The sequence below is a fragment of the Theropithecus gelada genome, chromosome 1 (assembly GCF_003255815.1).
Source record: "Theropithecus gelada isolate Dixy chromosome 1, Tgel_1.0, whole genome shotgun sequence".
Lineage (NCBI taxonomy): Eukaryota > Metazoa > Chordata > Mammalia > Primates > Cercopithecidae > Theropithecus > Theropithecus gelada.
Genome location: NC_037668.1, coordinates 55,702,514 through 55,721,540, shown reverse-complemented (window position 1 = coordinate 55,721,540; position 19,027 = coordinate 55,702,514). Strand labels below are relative to the sequence as shown.

The following is a 19,027-nucleotide window of genomic DNA, read 5'->3' as shown; positions in this document are numbered from 1 at the left end:
CCCAAAGTGCTGGGATTACAGGCATGAGCCACCGCCCCTGGCCCAATTGTATCTTTTGAAGCAATGACTCCTTCGGATCTCCAGGCTCCTCCTGATCTTTATGCTTTAGATTGGGATTTATCCTTCAAGAAGCTTTCTCTGAACACCTCTAATTAGACTAGGGGGGTACCTTGTCTGTGTCACACCTATCCCCCCAACTCGTGTTGTTTCATAGCACTTATCACACTGTGCGTTTCTGTGGGCTCCTGGATGCAGGGACCCCTCTAATCCATTTCAGCAGTCCATTAGTGTCTTTCCGTCTATCTCTTCCAGATAGAAGAAGGCATCAAACACAGTTCACTGATGACAATTTATTATAATCTGTTAGTAGCACACAGACAAATATTAATTAAACCAGAACCATGTCTACACAGAAGTGGGCAGTGACATGTGCCATTCTATGGGGAACTGTGTGCACTTAATCATCATGTTTTAGCGTTTTGATCTTCTGTTTATGCCGCTCAATTTCTTTCTGCAGACGCTCAATCTCCTTCTTATGATGAACGATTTCTTCTTCATGGTGTTTTTTCAAAGCTGCCAGTTGTTCTCTACTCTGTGCTCTACAAGGACACGGTGGCTCAGGGTTTAATTTCAATCCTTCACCCCAAAGAGATCTCTAAGCATTACCCGTAATGTCTAAGCAAGGAATAGGAGTCCCAGTTCCATGGGAGTCTGGCTGGTCATCCTCTTCTACTCCTCAACTAGTGAAAGAATAACCCATCTTAAATTGAGGTGTAGTCATCTTAAGAAGACCAAAATGATTTCACTGGTGCTAGTGGCTTAAATTCCATCATTAAGATCTTATTGCTTTCAGATTCCTCTTTAAAATAGAAAACTCCAGAGAGATGTGACACAAGTCCCTAATACCTTATGAGGGGAACAACCCAGGGAACCCCTTTAGGGGGAAAAAAAAAAAAAGGAACAAAATGGGGACAAAGGGGTGTGGTTAAAAGGCAAATATCCATTTCCTATTCCAATCTGTCTAGAGCTTTCTTTGCCTATAGAAATGAATGGCCCGCTGTAAGGCCAATAAAAGGTCTCCTGCATGGGCAGTATTTGGCAGTTCAATTTAGGTACCAAGAAGGGACTGGATTACAATGTTGGTTTGGCCACATTTAGGCCTCAGTTTTCCTTAACTACAAAATGAAGGGGATCAATTAGATAGTCTCTAACAGCAGTACCTTGGCTCTCTATACGGTATGGCAGGTGTCATGGTGATAATTCTCAACAGAAGGCAGAAGTGAAAGGCCAAAGGACAAGCAAAAGCAAGATTAATTCCTCACTGCTCTCCAGAGTGGACAGAAGTCAGTTAAAGATAACTCAGGGCTGGTAAAGGGAGGCCCAGCCCACTCCATACTTCTAAGCAGAAGAGGGAAATCCACAGATCTAGGCTGGGCTGAGTAGGGCAAAAGCCTTTAGGAGATGGTGTAGTCCAACCCTAAGTAGCTCCCATGACCAGCTCCCATGATCCTCACTCTTGCGGAGTCGGGGGTCTAGAAACACCTGAGAAGCCTGAATGCATGCAGGCTTGCAAAGCTAAGGCGTGCTGGGGAGGAAGGAGAGCGTAGAGGGGGTGACAGGTGGGTGAGGGCCGAGGGAGTCAGGCTGGGAGGCAAGTGTTAGACGGTCGGATCTAGATACTGCGCGAAGAATCTGGGGGCGTTTCGCACCACCCAAGGAGAACTCCACGCGGGAGATGGTAATGACAAAGGAGGAGTTGAGCCGTGGGATGTTTTGGAGACCTGCCGGTAGAAATGGTTTGGGGGCCTGAAACTGTTGTGCAGGAAACTGGGAGTGCCCTATAAGTGGCAACTTGGGACATCAAGGGTTAGGGTATACCAGATTGGGGCCCGGGAGTTCTGTTGGGGGATGGGGCGCCCAAGGCACCAAGGAAACGGGTGGGGCGACTGGCAGTTTAAGGATTGGAAGGCCCTGGGAGATCTAGGGCTGGACTTGGGACCTGGTGAGCCTCACCGGAAATATCGTTCCTCTTCAGCCTGCTCTCTCTTTCCGAAGGCCCCACCGGCTTCCCGGATGGAGCCCGCGCCCCGGTCGACATTCTCGGACTGCAGAGAGACAGGGACACTGATAAAAGTAGGGAAGCGAAGATGGGATCCGCCCTCGGGGCTGGAGCAGCGGACACTGCCGCAGCGTACCTGATCCGAGCCGAAGCCTCGGGCTTGCATGGTCCTCACGCCCCACACGCCAAGCCACGTCCGCGCCACCAACGCCGTTACTGCCATTGCTGCTGGAGCTGCACCTCTGGCGTCTCTGCCGCAGCAAGCTGTACCTCGTTACGCGCTAATGGCGTGGGGACGGCCAAGCACCCAATCTGGTCGACGGAGTGGCGGATGAACACAGGAGTAGCGAATCACGGGGGAGCGGAGGCGGGCTCTCCGGAGCTCACAGCGAATCCCGAGCAAGAGACGAGTTTATTCTTGGCCAACTAGCAAGGGCTCAGGGCCAAAGGACTGGAAAGAGGAATGATGGGGGAGTTTGGAGAGCTGGGTGAGGAGAGTGCTAGAAGCCGAAATTTCGGCTCTTGGACCCATCAGAATGAGGCGTGGCGTTCACCTCCAGCCCACGATTTCAACCCTAAAGTCGTTAATATTCAAAGCCCAAAGGAAGTTTTCCCTTCCCTGGCCTGCTACCATCAATAAAATGGGGGAATTTGGGGTTTGGGAGCTGTGTCCAGGATGCTGATGTCCGGGATACCGACGTCCAATGTGCTGCGGCTTAGATATACGTAAATCGCGTTCATTTGTTATGAGAAGTGCCAGTGCTCTGGCCGGGCGCGGTGGTTCACGCCTGTAATCCCAATACTTTGGGAGGCCGAGGTGGGTGGATCACCTGAGGTCCGGAGTTCGAGACCAGCCTGACCAACATGGGGAAACCCCGTCTCTACTTAAAAAAACAAGTATCAGCCGGGTGTGGTGGCATGCGCCTGTAATCGCAGCTACTCAGGAGGCTGAGACAGGAGAATCGGCCTGAACTCGGGAGGCGGAGGTTGCAGTGAGCCAAGATCCCGCCACCGCTGCACTCCAGCCTGGGCGACAGAGTGATATTGGTCTCAAAAAAAACCCCAAAAACAAAAAACTGGGCCGGGTGCGGTGGCTCACGCCTGTAATCCCAACACTTTGGGAGGCCGAGGCGGTTGGATCACAAGGTGAAGTTCGAGACCAGCCTGGCCAATATAGTGAAACCCTGTCTCTACTAAAAAATACAAACATTAGCCAGGCGTGGTGGCACGTGCCTGTAGTCCCAGCTACTTGGGAGGCTGAGGCAGGAGAATCGCTGCAACCCGGGAGGCAGAGCTTGTAATGAGCCGAGATCATGCCACCACACTCCAGCCTGGGCAACAGAGTGAGACTCGGTCTCAAAAACAAAACAAAACAAAAAGCCCAAACAAACAAAACCCAAAAAACTGAATTTCCAGCCATGACAGTAAGGGAGGTCAGAAGCACATCTTGTTACGTCCCCTCCCTTTTAGTGTTTAAGCACAACAACTGACCAGCATTAATGTTGAAATAAAGAGCATAAGCTTAGCAAAATGCACTCTTTGTGTAAATAAGGTACCAAATTATAAACAGGACTTAAGGCTATGTCATATGACAGTTAAGTCACACACCTTTAGAGGTCACTCCAACCCAATGTATTGGCTAACAGACTTCCTTGTCTTAAACATCTTAAACATTTCTTTCTGCTGACTCCAATTTTTTTCTTTTCTTCTTCTTCTTCTTTTTTTTTTTTTTTTTTTTTTTTGAGACAGAGTCTTGCTCTGTTGCCTGGCTGGAGTGCAGTAGCACAATCTCTGCTCACTGCAACCTAGGCCTCCCAGGTTAGTGATTCTCCTGCCTCAGCCTCCCAAGTAGCTGGGACTACAGTCCCACGGCACCATGCCTTGCTAATTTTTGTATTTTTATTAGAGATGGGGTTTCACCATGTTGGCCAGGATGGTTTCAATCTCTTGACCTTGTGATCTGTCCACCTTGGCCTCCCAAAGTCCTGGGATTACAGGCACTGCGCCCCGCCCGCTGACTCCAAATTTTTAGACTAAACTTTACTCCTTTAACCAATTGCAAATTAAAGAATCTCTGAATCCACCTATAAACTCTGATCCCGTGCTTCAAGGTATCCTGCCTTTTTGGGCCAAACCAATGTATATCTTTCATGTATTTGTTTATGTCTTTGTCTGTAACTCCTGTCTCCCTGAAACGTATGAAACCAAACTGTGGGCTGGGCTCGGTGGCTTATGCCTGTTATCCCAGTATTTTGGGAGGCCAAGGCAGGAGGATCACTTGACACCAGGAGTTTGAGACCACCCTGGGTGACGTAGTGAGACATCATCTCTAGCCCCTTTTCCCCCCAAAATTAGCCTGGCATGGTGGTACATGCCTTGTAATCCTAGCTACTTGGGAGTATATCTTGGGCCTAGGAGTTCAAGATGATAATAAGCTATGATGGCACCACTGCACTCCAGCCTGCTGGGTAACAGAGCAAGATTCTGTCTCAAAACAAAAGCAACCCGGCCGGGCGCGGTGGCTCAAGCCTGTAATCCCAGCACTTTGGGAGGCCGAGGCGGGCGGATCACGAGGTCAGGAGATCGAGACCATCCTGGCTGACACGGTGAAACCCCGTCTCTACTAAAAAATACAAAAAACTAGCCGGGCGAGGTGGCGGGCGCCTGTAGTCCCAGCTACTGGGGAGGCTGAGGCAGGAGAATGGCGTGAACCCGGGAGGCGGAGCTTGCAGTGAGCTGAGATCCGGCCACTGCACTCCAGCCTGGGCGGCAGAGCGAGACTCCGTCTCAAAAAAAAAAAAAACAAAACAAAACAAAACAAAACAAAAGCAACCCTCAAGAAAAACCAAATTATAGGTGGGACATGGTGGCTGATGTCTGTAATCCCAGCACTTTGGGAGGGCAAGGCGGGCAGATCCCGAGGTCAAGAGATTGAGACCATCCTGGCCAACATGGTATAACTCCATCTCTACTAAAAATACAAAAATTAGCTGCGTGTGGTGGCATGTGCAGGAGAATCTCTTGAACCTGGGACGCGGAGGTTGCAGCGAGCCGAGATCGTGCCACTGCACTCCAGCCTGGTGACAAAGCGAGACTCTGTCTCAAAAAAAAAAAAAAAAAAAAAGAAAACTCAAATTATAACTTGACCACCTCAGGCACAATTTCCTAGGACCTCTTAAGACTGTGTTTCCCCAAGCTATGGTTACTCTCATTGGCTCAGAATAAACCTTTTAAAAATATTTTAGGGTTTTTTTTTTTTTTTTTTGTTAACAACATATTGTTGAATGGGCTTAATAACTGCACTTTTGGCAATGTGGTGCAATGCAGTAGAAAAGAGCAGGCTGGGCATGGTGGCTCACACCTGTAATCCCAGCACTTTGGGAGGCCGAGGCGGGCAGATCACCTGAGGTTGGGAGTTCGAGACCAGCCTGACCAACATGGAGAAACCCCATCTCTACTAAAACAAAATACAAAAAATTAGCCGGGCATGGTGGCACATGTCTGTAATCTCAGCTACTCGGGAGGCTGAGGCAGGAGAATCGCTTGAACCTGGGAGGCAGGGATTGCAGTGAGCCAAGATCATGCCATTGCACTCCAGCCTGATCAACAAGAGAGAAACTGTCACAAAATAAATAAATAAATAAATAAATAAATAAATAAATAAATAAATTAGCTGGGAGTGGTGGCACATGCCTGTAATCCCAGCTACTGGGGAGGCTGAGGCAGCAGAATGCTTGAACCCAGGAAGCTGAGGTTGCAGTGAGCCAAGATCACACCATTGCACTCCAGCCTGGGCAACAAGAGGGAAACTGTCTCTCAAAAAACAAAAAAGGTAAGTAAGATTCTGTCTAGTGAAAGCTTAACCTTGACCTCCCTTCATCCATCTAATGAATGTGAACAAGACAATAGTAGTCTTTACTTTCATGAAGTTTATAGCTCTTCTCTAAGTCATTTTCTCTTCTCTGTTTCTTCTTTTTTAGATGAGAGAATTGGGCCAGATTATCTACCTGATTGATGATTATAAAAATACCTTCTTTGGGGCTGGGTGTGGTGGCTCATACCTGTAATCCCAGCACTTCGGGAGGCCGAGGCGGGTGGGTCACGAGGTCAGGAGTTCGAGACCAGCCTGACTAACCCCATCTCTACTAAAAATACAAAAATTAGCTGGGTGTGGTGACACGTGCCTGTAATCTCAGCTACTCAGGAGGTTGAGGCAGGAGAACCACTTGAACCTGGGAGGCGGAGGCTGCAGTGAGCCAAGATCATGCCACTGCACTCCAGCCTGGGCAACAGAGCAAGACTCTGTCTCAAAAAAACAAAACAAAACAAAACAAACCTTCTTTGTTTTGTATGAAATAGTAAAACTGGCTTTGTTGATCATATTTTAGTTAAGAAAATAGCAGCCCTGCCTGGTATTTTGTTTAATTCCATTTACGTGAAATATCCGGAATAGGTAAATCCATATAGATAAAACACAGATTGCTTGTTTTCAGGGACTGGGGAGAGCGGGCTAATAGGGAGTAACTGCTTAATAGGTACTAGGTCTCTTTGGCCAGGCGCGGTGGCTCACGCCTGTAATCCCAGCACTTTGGGAGGCCAAGGCGAGTGGATTACGACGTCAGGAGATCGTAGACCATCCTGGCCAACATGGTGAAAATCCGTCTCTACTAAAAATATAAAAATTAGCGGGGCATGATGGTGGTGTGTGTCTGTAATCCCAGCTACTCGGGAAGCTAAGGCAGGAGAATCACTGGAACCGGGAGCCGGAGGTTGCTGTGAGCCAAGATCGCACCACTGCACTCCAGCCTGGGTGACAGAGTGAGACTCCGTCTCTAAACAAAACAAAACAAAAAACAAACAAAAACAAAACAAAACAAAAAAACCTTAGTACTAAGTCTCCTTTTGAGGTGATGAAACTATTTTGGAACCAGATAGACATGGTGGTTGCAGAACATCGTGAATGTTCTAAAGACCACTGGGCGCAGTGGCTCATGCCTGTAATTCCTGTACTTCCGGAGGCCTGGGCAACATGGCAAGACCCCGTCTCTACAAAAGTACATAAAATTAGCCGGGCATGGTGGTGCGTGCCTGCAGTCCCAGCTACCGAAGGCTGAAGTGAGAGAATCGCTTGAGCTTGGGAGGTCGAGGCTGCAGTGAGCTGTGATTGCACCACTCGACTCCAACCTGGACCACAGAGATCCTGTCTCAAAAATAAATAAATAAATAAATAAACTCACTGAATTATTCACTTTTTCTGTTATTTTTTTTTACCTAACAACAATAAATTAAGCAAATAATTTACTTTAAAGTGGTTAATTATATGTTATGTGTAATTCGTTTAAATGTTAAAAAGGCCACCTAGGTTTAAAGTGCTTGGCTGGGCTGCGAGCCCTTTAAGAACCTCTCAGACGGGAGGCGGGGCTAGAGGGGCGGACCTGTAAGAATCACGTGGGGCGACGCCTGCGCAGACGGGTCACGTGGTGGCTGGGCCGGGGAAATGGCGGCTTCAGGAGAGAGCGGGACTTCGGGCAGCGGAGGCAGCACCGAGGAAGCCTTTATGACCTTCTACAGTGAGGTGAACACAGAGTGAGGAGTAGTGGCACCGGGGCGACCTCTCCCAGATCTGCTTTCCCGGTGGACAAAGGCAGTGGCCGCCTGGCCTGGACCGTTGGGCGATTCCTTCAGTCCAATCTTCGGGGTGGCGGGGGTCTGGGGGTGTGTGAGCCTCTCCCACTGATAGCTGCTGGGAGATCCCCCGGGCAACGAAAGAGGGGATGGTGTTCGACCTATCGAGGGAGGTGGCGAGTGCGTCCAACGTAGTGCGGGCGCGCGGGCAGAGTGCCCCAAGTCCGCGGAGTCGGGGCTGGCAGAGGGTGGGCCCTTCCTGGGAGTGACTTAGCCTTCTTGTCCCCCAAGACGTTTCTTAGTCCTCTGTAATGAGTTGTTTTAGTGGTTGTTTCTGCCATTCACTAACGCCAGGCACTGTGCATCATGCCAGTTAGGCATTATATTACTCCCCCTTTATAGATGACGAACCTGAGGTTTAGGGAGGTGAAATAGTTTGGGGCCTTACAGTAGGTTACAGCTTGCTCGGTGGTATGTTAGGACAGCAGTGGGCATGTTCTGAGCCTCCTTTACTATCGCATCTCCAGCGCCTAGTATTTAGTGGATGCTCAGTAAATATTTGTTGAGTGAATGAATGAATAAATGAAATAAAAGCATGCCTTTTGGAGTCAGAATCTCAGATTAAATTCTTGCAAGGGGCTGGGCACAGTGGCTCACATCTGTAATTCCAGCACTTTGGGAGACCCAGGCGGGAGGAACCCTGAAGCTTGAGGCTGCAGTGAGCTATGATCGGACCACTGCACTCCATCCTTGGCGACAAAGGGAGACCCTGTCTGAGTCAGAATCTCAGATTAAATTATTGCAAGGGGCTGGGCACAGTGGCTCACATCTGTAATCCCAGCACTTTGGGAGGCCCAGGCGGGAGGAACCCAAAAGCTCGAGGCTGCAGTGAGCTATGATCGGACTACTGCACTCCATCCTTGGCGACAGAGTGAGACCCTGTCTCTTTAAAAAGAAGAAAAAAAAGGATAGAAAAAAAAAAATTCTTGGCGGGCGCGGTGGCTCACGCCTGTAATCCCAGCACTTTGGGAGGCCGAGATGGGCGGATCACGAGGTCAGGAGATTGAGACCACGGTGAAACCTCGTCTCTACTAAAAATACAAAAAATTAGCCGGGCGTGGTGGCGGATGCCTGTAGTCCCAGCTACTCAGGAGGCTGAGGCAGGAGAATGGCGTGAATCCGGGAGGCGGAGCTTGCAGCGAGCCGAGATAGCACCACTGCACTCCAACCTAGGCGACAGAGCGAGACTCTGTCTAAAAAAATAAAATAAAAAATTTTGGAAGATAGTTAACCTGACTGGACTTGGATTGAATTCTTCTTCTTCTTCTTCTTTTTTTTTTTTTTTTGAGACGGAGTTTTGCTCTTGTCGCCCAGTCCTGGAGTGCCGTGGCATGATCTTGGCCCACTGCAACCTCCGCCTCTCGGGTTCAAGCAATTCTCCCGCCTCAGCCTCCCAAGTAGCTGGGATTACAGGTGCCTGCCACCACGCCTGGCTAATTTTTGGATTTTTGGTAGAGACGGGGGTTTCACCATGTTGCCCAGACTTGCCTCAAACACTTTATTTATTTATTTTGAGACAGAGTCTCACTCTTGCCCAAGCTGGAGTGCACAACTTCTGCCTCCTGGGCTCAAGTGATTCTCCTACATCAGTAGCTGGGACTACAAGCTCGTGCCACTATGCCTGGCTGATTTTTGTATTTCTTTGTAGTGACAGGATCTTTCTGTGTTGCCCAGGCTGGTCTGAAACTCCTGGGCTCAAGCAGTCCTCCCGCCTTGGCCTCCCAAAGTGTTGGGATTACAGGCATGAGCGACTGTGCTTGACAAGAGAATTAATTTTAAAATAAACATTTTCATGAGTACTAAAGTTATTGTATAAGAAAGCGTTTCATAAAAAAATAAAGCGGAAGCATCTTTCTTAGGGTTCAACAAGGCAGAAGATGGGATCTCTATGTTGGCATGGGTTTGAGATATGGAGTTGCCCCCCAGCAGGCTGTGAGCTATTCAGGGTTAAGGACCGTATCACATTCATCTTTTATTTCTTGCATTTGTAACAGTGCTTGTTACATAGTAGTTTCTCCAAAGTACTAAATTTAGGTTTAGACACCTGGCAGGCGCTACCTGTAGTCTCAGCTGCTCTGACGGCTGAGGTGGGAGGATTGGAGGATCACTTGAGCCCAGGAGGTGGAGGTTGCAGTGAGCCATGATCTGTCTTCTGTCACTGCAGTACACCCTGGGTGACAGAGCAAGACGCCTTCTCAAAAAAACAAAAACAAACAAAAAACCAAATAGCAATCTTTGTTTGTTTGAATTGGATGGGAAAAAAAATCTAAGGAAGGATGCTTCATTTTTTTTTTTATCCAAAATGTGTTTATTGAGATGATTTCCCACTCATCTTGATTCAGAGTGCTTTTAGTGCTGCTTCCTCCTAAAGGAACATCCTTCTGTAAGCCTTTTCCTCCTGTAGGCTGGCAGAGGACAGTGGAACAGCCAACACACAAAACTACCGTTTGTGCATGGCTGAAGACCATGGTGATTTTATAGCATCCTGGGCATTTCACATCCATGAAGTAGAAATTGGGGCTCTGCACCAGGCGTTTCTTCTTGTGTTTCCTCTTCTCTTCTGGGGAGGGATGAAGGAGATCCTTTGTGAGAGGCATGTTCTTGTGTGGGTAGGTCGTCACCGCCGAAAAAAGGCTTCAGTCATTTTTTAAAAAAATAGAGATAGGGTCTTGCCATGTTGCTCAGGTTGGTCTTGAATTCCTGCGCTCAAGTGATCCTCCTACCTCAGATTCCCAAAGTGCTAGGATTACGGGCATAAGCCACCACACTGGCCTCATTCATTTAACAGATGTTTATTGAACATTTGAAGTGTACTAGTGTGCTATTTAGGTGTTGGGGATATGGTAGTGAACAAAAGAGGGAAAAAAATCCTGTTTTCATAGAGTGAAGAGGGAAGATGTCTAGAAGGAATGACTTTTTATGTTAATGAAATTCTTTCCAACCTTGTTTTGGCCATAGGAATAAAGATGACATATAGCATACCAGAGATTCATTCCAACTAGCATTCCAACTCTGACAGTGACACCAAGAATGTTTTCCTGGGACTGCCTGGTGCTTGTTCTCCCTGGCATTGTCTTCAGGTCAGGGATTTTTCTTTTTTCTTTCTTTCTTTTTTTTAAAATAAAAAATAGAGACGGGGTTTCGCCGTGTTGCCCAGGCTTTTCTCAAACTCCTGAGCTCAAGCAATCCACCCACCTCAGCCTCCCACAATACTGGGATTACAGGTGACAGCTACTGCGCCTGGCCAAGTCAGGGATTTTTCCTAACACTATTCGAATTAGGTGGTGGAGTTATTTGTTCCTTCCCATCAACAGTTTTAAATGCTGCTCATAGTTTATGTCTTACTGTGATTGTATTTTTCCTTTTTTTGCTCTTTAAATTTTTTTTCTTTTTTTCCCCCACAGAGAAATCTCTCTTTTTTTTTTTTTTTTTTGAGATGGAGTCTCGCGGTGTCGCCCAGGCTGCTGGAGTCCAGTGGTGTGATCTTGGCTCCCTGTAACCCCTATCCTTGGGGTTCAAGCGATTTTCCTGCCTCAGCCTCCTGAGTATCTGGGACTACAGGCCATGCCACCACACCCGGCTAATATTTTGTAGTTTTAGTAGAGATGGGGTTTCACCATGTTGGCCAGGATGGACTCCATCTCCTGACCTCGTGATCTGCCCACCCTGGCCTCCCAAAGTGCTGGAATTACAGACATGTGCCACTGTGCCCAGCCTATTTTTTTTTTTTCCTTAAAATTAAAAGCTGTAAATGAAGTATAACCACACACAAGCACATCTTCTGTCATTAAAGTGGAAGTTCTTTAAAGGCTGTGACTTATTTATCTTTGAATCCTCTTGATGCATGCTGTGGGGTCAAACTGTTGGGGTTAAAATTCTGGCTTACTAGTTGGGTAATTGGGAACAAGTCAGTTATCTTCTCTAAGCCTCAGTATTCTTATCTGTGAAATAGGTACAATAGCAGTATCTACCACATAGGGTTGTTGAGATTAATAAATACATGTAAGGTTTTTATATTAAAATTCAACAAATGGTAGTTGTAATTTCTCAAAGCATTTATCAAAATGTCTTGCACATGGTAAACACACAAATAAATGTTTGTTGAACATATCAGTGAACGTTGTGTTAAGATAAACAATTCAGTTTGTTATTGAATTCTATTAATGAAGTTTTTAATCCTCATAATTTTAGGTGAAACAAATAGAGAAAAGAGACTCGGTTCTAACATCGAAAAATCAGATTGAAAGACTGACCCGTCCTGGTTCCTCTTACTTCAATTTGAACCCATTTGAGGTAAGCTGATTGGTGTTGCTAGGACCTCTGTAATGGAGGATGTTTGCATAGCTGCAGGCATACCTACATCAGAATACATACCTAATTTATATCATAGTTAGGATTGTGAAAAATGGTGGAGTAAAGTGATGGAATTTGTATAGTACAAATTGAGTATTCCTTATCCAAAATGCTTAGGACCAGAAGTTTTTTGGATTTTGTATTTTTTTTGGGATTTTGGAATATATACATCCATTCTACTCACTTGCTGGTTGAAGCATCCTGAATTAGAAAATTCAGGATGTTAATGAGCATTTTCTTTGAGCATCAATTGACTCTCAAAAAGTTTCAGATTTTGGAGCATTTTGGATTTTGCATTTTGCATTTAGAGGTACGTAACTGTATATAGATTGTCTTTAAACTTGGTTGGTTTTACTGAGCAGAACTGGAGAGGCAGCATGTTAAGAAAAGTGAGATGGTCACATACCTTTCATCATCTTTTAGCAACCCAAATATATAAGGATTTAATTTCAGATGTGAAGGGGCGGCTAACTCTGATAAATTTAGGATTCTTTCTTTTTTTCTTTTTTTTTGAGACGGAGTCGTGCTCTGTCCCCCACGCTGGAGTGCAGTGGCGCGATCTTGACTCACTGCAACCTCCTCCTCCCGGGTTCAAGCAATTCTCCTGCCTCAGCCTCCCACGTAGGTGGGATTACAGGTGCCTCCCACTGCGCCTGGCTAATATTTGTATTTTTAGTAGAGATGGGGTTTCACCATGTTGGCCAGGCTGGTCTTGAACTCCTGACCTTGTGATCCGCCTGCCTCAGCCTCCCAAAGTGCTAGGATTACAGGCATGAGACACCGCTCCTGGCCTAGGATTCTTGATTTAAACTACTTGTTAAAACTTTTCTGTTTCACTATAGTAAATACCAAAAACCCAACAACAACAAAACAAAGATCACAGGATTTTAGATAAGTGAATATACTTTTTGATTTTCTTAATTTTATAACTTTAAACTTTTCCTGGTTATAAAAGTAAATCATATTTCTTGTAAATGTACAGAAAGCAAGAATAATCATGTATAATCCCACCTAAGAGAAATAGCCACTCATGTTTACACTCAAACTGTTTTGCTTAAAAACAGGGAGCATCATACACTTAGTCCTTTTTTTTTTTTTTTTTTTAAAGAGATGGAGCCTCATTATGTTGCCCAGGCTGGATTAGAACTCGTGGGCTTAAGTGATCTTGACCTGCTCAGCCTTTGGAGTAGATGGGACTACAGGCTTATGGCACCACGCCTGACTCAGCTTAATACGGTTTTATTTTATTTTGTTTTATTTTTTTGAGACAGGGTCTCATTGTCACCCAGGCTGGAGTGCAGTGGTGCAGTCATGGCTCACTGCACCCTTGAACTCCTGGGCTCACATGATTTGCCCACCTTGGGCTCCCAAAGTGCTGGGATTACAGCCATTCACCACCATGTGCAGCCTCAGGGCTGTTTTAAATGCTTTTTTTTTGAGATGAAGCCTCACTCTGTCACCTAGGCTAGAGTATAATGATACGATCTTGGCTTACTGCAACTCCACCTCCCAGATTCAAGTGATTCTCCTGCCTCAGCCTCCCGAGTAGCTGGGATGACAGGTGCCTGCCATCATGCCCGACTAATTTTTGTATTTTTAGTAGAGACGGGGTTTCGCCATATTGTCCAGGTTGGTCTCGAACTCCTGAGCTCAGGTGATTCACCTGTCGCGGCCTCCCAAAGTGCTAGGATTATAGATGTGAGCCGCTGCCTGGCCAAAAAAAAAAAAAGAAAAATTAATTTTTCTTTTTATTTTTTGCAATTCTTGACAAAATATTAACATCTTTAATCATAAATGAACTCTTCAGAAATCAGTACAAAGAGACTAACATTACACGGGAAGTGAAAATAAAAGGAACAGAGGAAAATGGAATAGCACAAATGAGTTATAAGGCTATATGAAGATGACGTATAGTTAATACTAATAGTTGAGAAGGCAATTTCATTATAAATTACATTATCAGTGCTTACCAATATTGATATCTGATGTTTGTACAACTTTAGGAAATGAAGAGTTCTCAGATACTCAGGAAACTTACTCTAGTCATGAGGAGTTTACTCAAAAATGTAGATTTGGCCGGGCGCGGTGGCTCAAGCCTGTAATCCCAGCACTTTGGGAGGCCGAGACGGGCGGATCACGAGGTCAGGAGATCGAGACCATCCTGGCTAACACGGTGAAACCCCGTCTCTACTAAAAAATACAAAAAACTAGCCGGGCGAGGTGGCGGGCGCCTGTAGTCCCGGCTACTCGGGAGGCTGAGGCAGGAGAATGGCATAAACCCGGGAGGCGGAGCTTGCAGTGAGCTGAGATCCGGCCACTGTACTCCAGCCTGGGCGACAGAGCGAGACTCCGTCTCAAAAAAAAAAAAAAAAAAAAAAAAAAAAATGTAGATTTTTGCATAAACTTGGCCCCAGCAATTCCAAACCACAGGAATCACTCCGATGAAGTAGTTGGATACACACACATATACATACATTTTTACTACATGGTAGATGTGTAAGTAATATATCATCCCCCAAGAAACTATTTATGAACTGGTTATAAAATAATAGCCTGGGGGGTAAAAAAAAATTCTGTATAATTTATTTAATCATTTCTTTATTGTGGAATAGTTCAGCTAGTTTATTTCTTTCTAGATTTTTTTTTTTTTTGAGATGGCGTCTCACTCTGTTGCCAAGGCTGGAGTGCAGTGGCGTAATCTCGGCTCACTGCAACCTCCGCCTCCTGGGTTCAAGCGATTCTCCTGCCTCAGCCTCCCGAGTAGCTGGGACTACAGGCATGTGCCACCACGCCTGGCTAATTTTTGTATTTTTAGTAGAGATGGAGTTTCACCATATTGGCCAGGCTTTTCTCAAACTCCTGACCTTGTGATCTGTCTACCTCGGCTCCCAAAGTGCTGCAATTACAGGCGTGAGCCATCACACCTGGCTCTTTAAAAAATTTTTTTAACAGGCAGCCCTCTGAACCAGAATAGGTTTAGAGAGACTCCCTAAACTACTTTTTAATTGTTCACATTTACAAATAATTTTGAAGCGAATATTTTTGTATCTGTTAAATAATAGAAACAACACTTATTGGGCACTTAGAAAAAACTCCCCTCACTTTTTTTTATTGTGGAAAAATATACATAACATAAAATTTGCCATTTTAGCCAGGTGTGGTGGCTTATGCCTGTAATCTCAGCATTTTGGGAGGCCGAGGTGGGAGGATCATTGGAGGCCAGGAGTTCAAGACCAGCCTGGCCAACATGGCGGAACCCCGTCTCTACAAAAATAATACAAAAATTAGCTGGGCATGGTGGTGCATGCTTGTAATCTCAGCTACTTGGGAGGCTAAGGCCCAAGAATCACTTAAACCCAGGAGGTGGAGGTTGCAGTGAGCCGAGATTGCGCTACTGCACTTCCAACCTGGGCGACAGAACAATACTGTCTCCAAAAAAAAAAAAAATTACCATTTAAATTATTTTGAGTTTTACAATTTAGTGGCATTAAGTACATTCACAGTGTTGTGTAACCATCACCACTGTTCATATTCAGAAATTTTTCGTCACCCCATCTAGAAACTTTGTATCTGCTAAACAGTAAGTCCTCATTTTCTCCCTGACCCCTGGTAACCTCTACTCTATCTACTTTGTCTGTGAATTTGTCTCTTCTAGGAAACCCATGTAAGTGGAATCATACTATATTTGTTACTTTGTATCTGGCCTATTTCACTTAGCATGATATTTTCAAGGTTCATAGATTTTCTGTTTTTTGAAGAGTAATTTTTCAAGAATTTTTTCATTTTGAAACAGTCTCAGATTAACAAAGATTTCAAATACAATATGAAGACTTTTCCTTGAACTCTTTGAGAATAAATTGTTAGAATGATGATCCATCACCCTGATATACTTTAATGTGATTTTTCTACAACTATCCTCTTACTGAACCACAATGTAAACTATCAAAATCAGTAAATGAACATTGAAACATTGTTACTTTGTAAATCATCAGATCCCATTCAAATTTTACTAATTGTCCCAAAAAAATCTTTCTCAGGGCCTCTCTGAATACATTGTTACTATATAATCATCAGACCCCATTCAGATTATACTAATTGTCCCAAAAAGGTATTTTTCAGAGCCTCTCTGTTGCTCAGCTCACTGCATAGCTCACTGCAACCCCGAACTCCTGGGCTCTGGGCTCAATTGATCCTCCCACCTCAGTTTTTCAAAATATTGGGATTAAAGGTGTGAGCCACTGTGTTTGGCTCTTTGGTTTGTTTGTTTGTTTGTTCTGAGACAGAGTCTCACTCTGTTGCCCAGACTGGAGCGCAGTGGCAGGATATTGGCTCACTGCAACCTCTGCCTCCCTGGTTCCAGTGATTCTCCTGACTCAGCCTCCCAAGTAGCTGGGATTACAGGCACCTGCCACCATGCCTGGCTAATTTTTTTTTTTGTATTTTTAGTAGAGACGAGGTTTCGCCCTGTTGGCCAGGCTTGTCTCAAACTCCTGACCTCAAGTGATCTTCTAGCCTTGGCCTCCCAAAGCGCTGGGATTACAGGCATGAGCCACCGTGCCTGGCCTCTTCTTTTGATTTAACTTGTAAGGCCCTGTCAGGCGAGCACTGTAGTCTTTTCCTGTTTGTTTTGTTCAGCACCTTGGAAGGAAAGGTGCTTATCTCACAGGACTCTGGAACTGGCACATTTTTAATAGGTCAGAGAGTTCAGGTGTGACCTAATACTGGATTCCTTTTTCAAGCAGAAGATCCTAAAGGAGACTGCTGTTATATTTTGAGTTCGGGAACTTACCTGAATGCAACAGTTAAGCATTTTTGTTTCTGTGTGATGATCAATTAGCTCCCTGAGGTTCAAGACTATAGGTCTCTCCCTCCATATCCTCAAAGCCTGAGACACAACAGGTGTTCAGAAAAACCTTCCAAGAATCTGAACAGACCTGTGTGCTTGCAGCCATGTTGGTAATAAGGCATTTATCATTTTTGTCAGAAATACTTATTACTTGTCTCTCCCTTATCTACTGTGAGAACAGTAATTCTTAAATTCTGTGAGGACAGTAGAGCTATGGTTAGAATGTGTCCCCCAGATTCATGTGTTAGAAACTTAATCCCAGTACAGCAGCTTTGTGGGGTGGGGCCTAATAAGAGGTGATTAGATCACAGGGACTCTGCCCTCACAAATGGATTAATGTTCTCAGCTTGGGAGTGGATTAGTTATCTCAAGAATGGACTTGTTATATATTTGAGTTTAGCCCCCTCTTTCCCTTTCCTGATGACGGCCCCTCAACCTTGAACTTCCCAGCCTACAGAAGTATAAGAAATACATTTCTTTTCTTTATAAACTGCCCAGTCTATGGTATTCTGTTCTGGCAACACAAAACAGACTAAGAAAAGTAGTGAGCACAGTATCTAGCTATGTTAGAAACTTTTTGTGGTCTAAAAGTTGGTACTGAATGTATAAAGCTGGCTTCAAAGAGGACCAGCCACAGGTAAAAGTTCATTGTCTTCACTGTGCCACATGTGACACCTCCAACTCTTAAAGACAAAAGAGGAGTTGGATTGGCTTTGAAGGCACTCAGTGAATATTCGTTCTGATATAACTCTTGGAAAAGTAACTTTTGGAGTGTGTGTTTGTATGTGTATGTAGGTATATATACTGTCTTCTTTTTTGCCCAATCATGTGGTGAAAGTAAGCTCCAGATGTTAACAGTTAATGCCTCTAAATACTTTAGCGTGCATCTCCTTGAAACAAGAACACTTCCACGTAACCGCAACACCACTATCATGTATTGGAAGATCACACTAAGAAAAATAGAAAGGCTGGGTACAGTGGCTCACGCCTGTAATCCTAGCACTTTGGGAAGCTGAAGTGGGCAGATTGCCTGAGTTCAGGAGTTTGAGACCAGCCTGGCCAACATGGTAAAACCCCATCTGTACTAAAATACAAAAAATTAGCTGGATGTGGTGGCACGCGCCTGGAGTCCCAGCTACTCGGGAGGCTGAGGCAGGAGAATTGCTTGAACCCAGGAGGCGGAGGTTGCAGTGAGCCAAGATTGCTCCACTGCACTTGACAGAACAAGACTCTGTCTCCAAAAAAAAAAATAGAAATCGTCCCACCTTCACAAAAAAAGCCTCTAATAAAATTAGAGCTTAGGAAATTTTAGCCATAGGAAAACAACATTAAGTAACTTTATCCAGCATACAGTCGACATGCAGATGGGCCCAGCTGTCCCCAAAATCTCCTTTATCACTATTTTAGTTTTTTTTTTTAAACTCAAGAACCACTATAACCATTTTACTATCTGTATATATCCCATAACATCATGTTGTAATCCCCAAATACAGCAAAATTTATTTTTAAAAAAGAAATCAGTCAGCGTTTATGTATTACATTTGGCGTGGTTAGTTGTAAGCTATAGCCTTATCAGAGGCTTTCTTTGTGAGGGTGGGACAAATTCTGTTTTTTTTCATTTATTTTGGGCGCCTTCTGGGATTCGTTGGACTTTGGTTTGCCCCTAGAGATTCCTTTTCCTCAGAACTAGTGGCTTTCCTATGAATATTTTTGTATGAACAGTCACCACCCCTCGTCTGTAAATCTTATGGGACTTGGCTTTTCCTATTGAGTGACTTTCCCAATTCCTTTCTCCCTTGGGAAGGTGTGAGAGTGGGGCTCACTGACTTGAAAATTTTCATTTTCTTGCGCCACCATGCCTGGCTAATTTTGTATTTTTAGTAGAGAGGGGTTTCTGCATGTTGGCCAGGCTGGTCTCAAACGCCTAGCCTCAAGTAGTCTCCCTGCCTTGGCCTCCCAAAGTACTGGGATTACAGGCGTGAGCCACTGCACCTGGCCAGGGAGACCCCATCTCTAAAAAAGTTTTAAAAAGTCACCGGGCATGGTTGTGTGCTCCACGCGCTTACAGTCCTAGTTGCTCAAGA

At 45.1% G+C, this 19,027-nt stretch overlaps 2 protein-coding genes and 1 pseudogene across 2 annotated transcripts in view; 1 reads left to right on the top strand and 2 right to left on the bottom strand.

Moving 5' to 3' along the window:
* Positions 1 to 330: 330 nt before the first annotated feature.
* On the bottom strand, positions 331 to 2,393 carry ATP5IF1 (ATP synthase inhibitory factor subunit 1). The gene is made up of 3 exons (XM_025377981.1): positions 2,196 to 2,393; positions 2,014 to 2,105; positions 331 to 599 (listed from the first exon to the last, which is right to left on the bottom strand). Exons 1-3 carry the CDS (start codon positions 2,280 to 2,282, stop codon positions 458 to 460), a joined length of 321 nt encoding a protein of 106 aa, XP_025233766.1. The 5' UTR covers positions 2,283 to 2,393; the 3' UTR covers positions 331 to 457.
* The window catches only part of DNAJC8 (DnaJ heat shock protein family (Hsp40) member C8), a 36,156-nt gene continuing 19,066 nt past the window's right edge, over positions 1,938 to 19,027 (top strand). The window contains exons 1-4 of the mRNA XM_025377980.1: positions 1,938 to 2,133; positions 6,040 to 6,165; positions 7,430 to 7,634; positions 11,936 to 12,037. Coding sequence (XP_025233765.1) covers positions 7,557 to 7,634; positions 11,936 to 12,037 — 180 coding nt within the window. The 5' untranslated portion in view covers positions 1,938 to 2,133; positions 6,040 to 6,165; positions 7,430 to 7,556. The remainder of the gene's footprint in view (positions 2,134 to 6,039; positions 6,166 to 7,429; positions 7,635 to 11,935; positions 12,038 to 19,027) is intronic.
* On the bottom strand, positions 10,035 to 10,341 carry LOC112619896 (annotated as a pseudogene).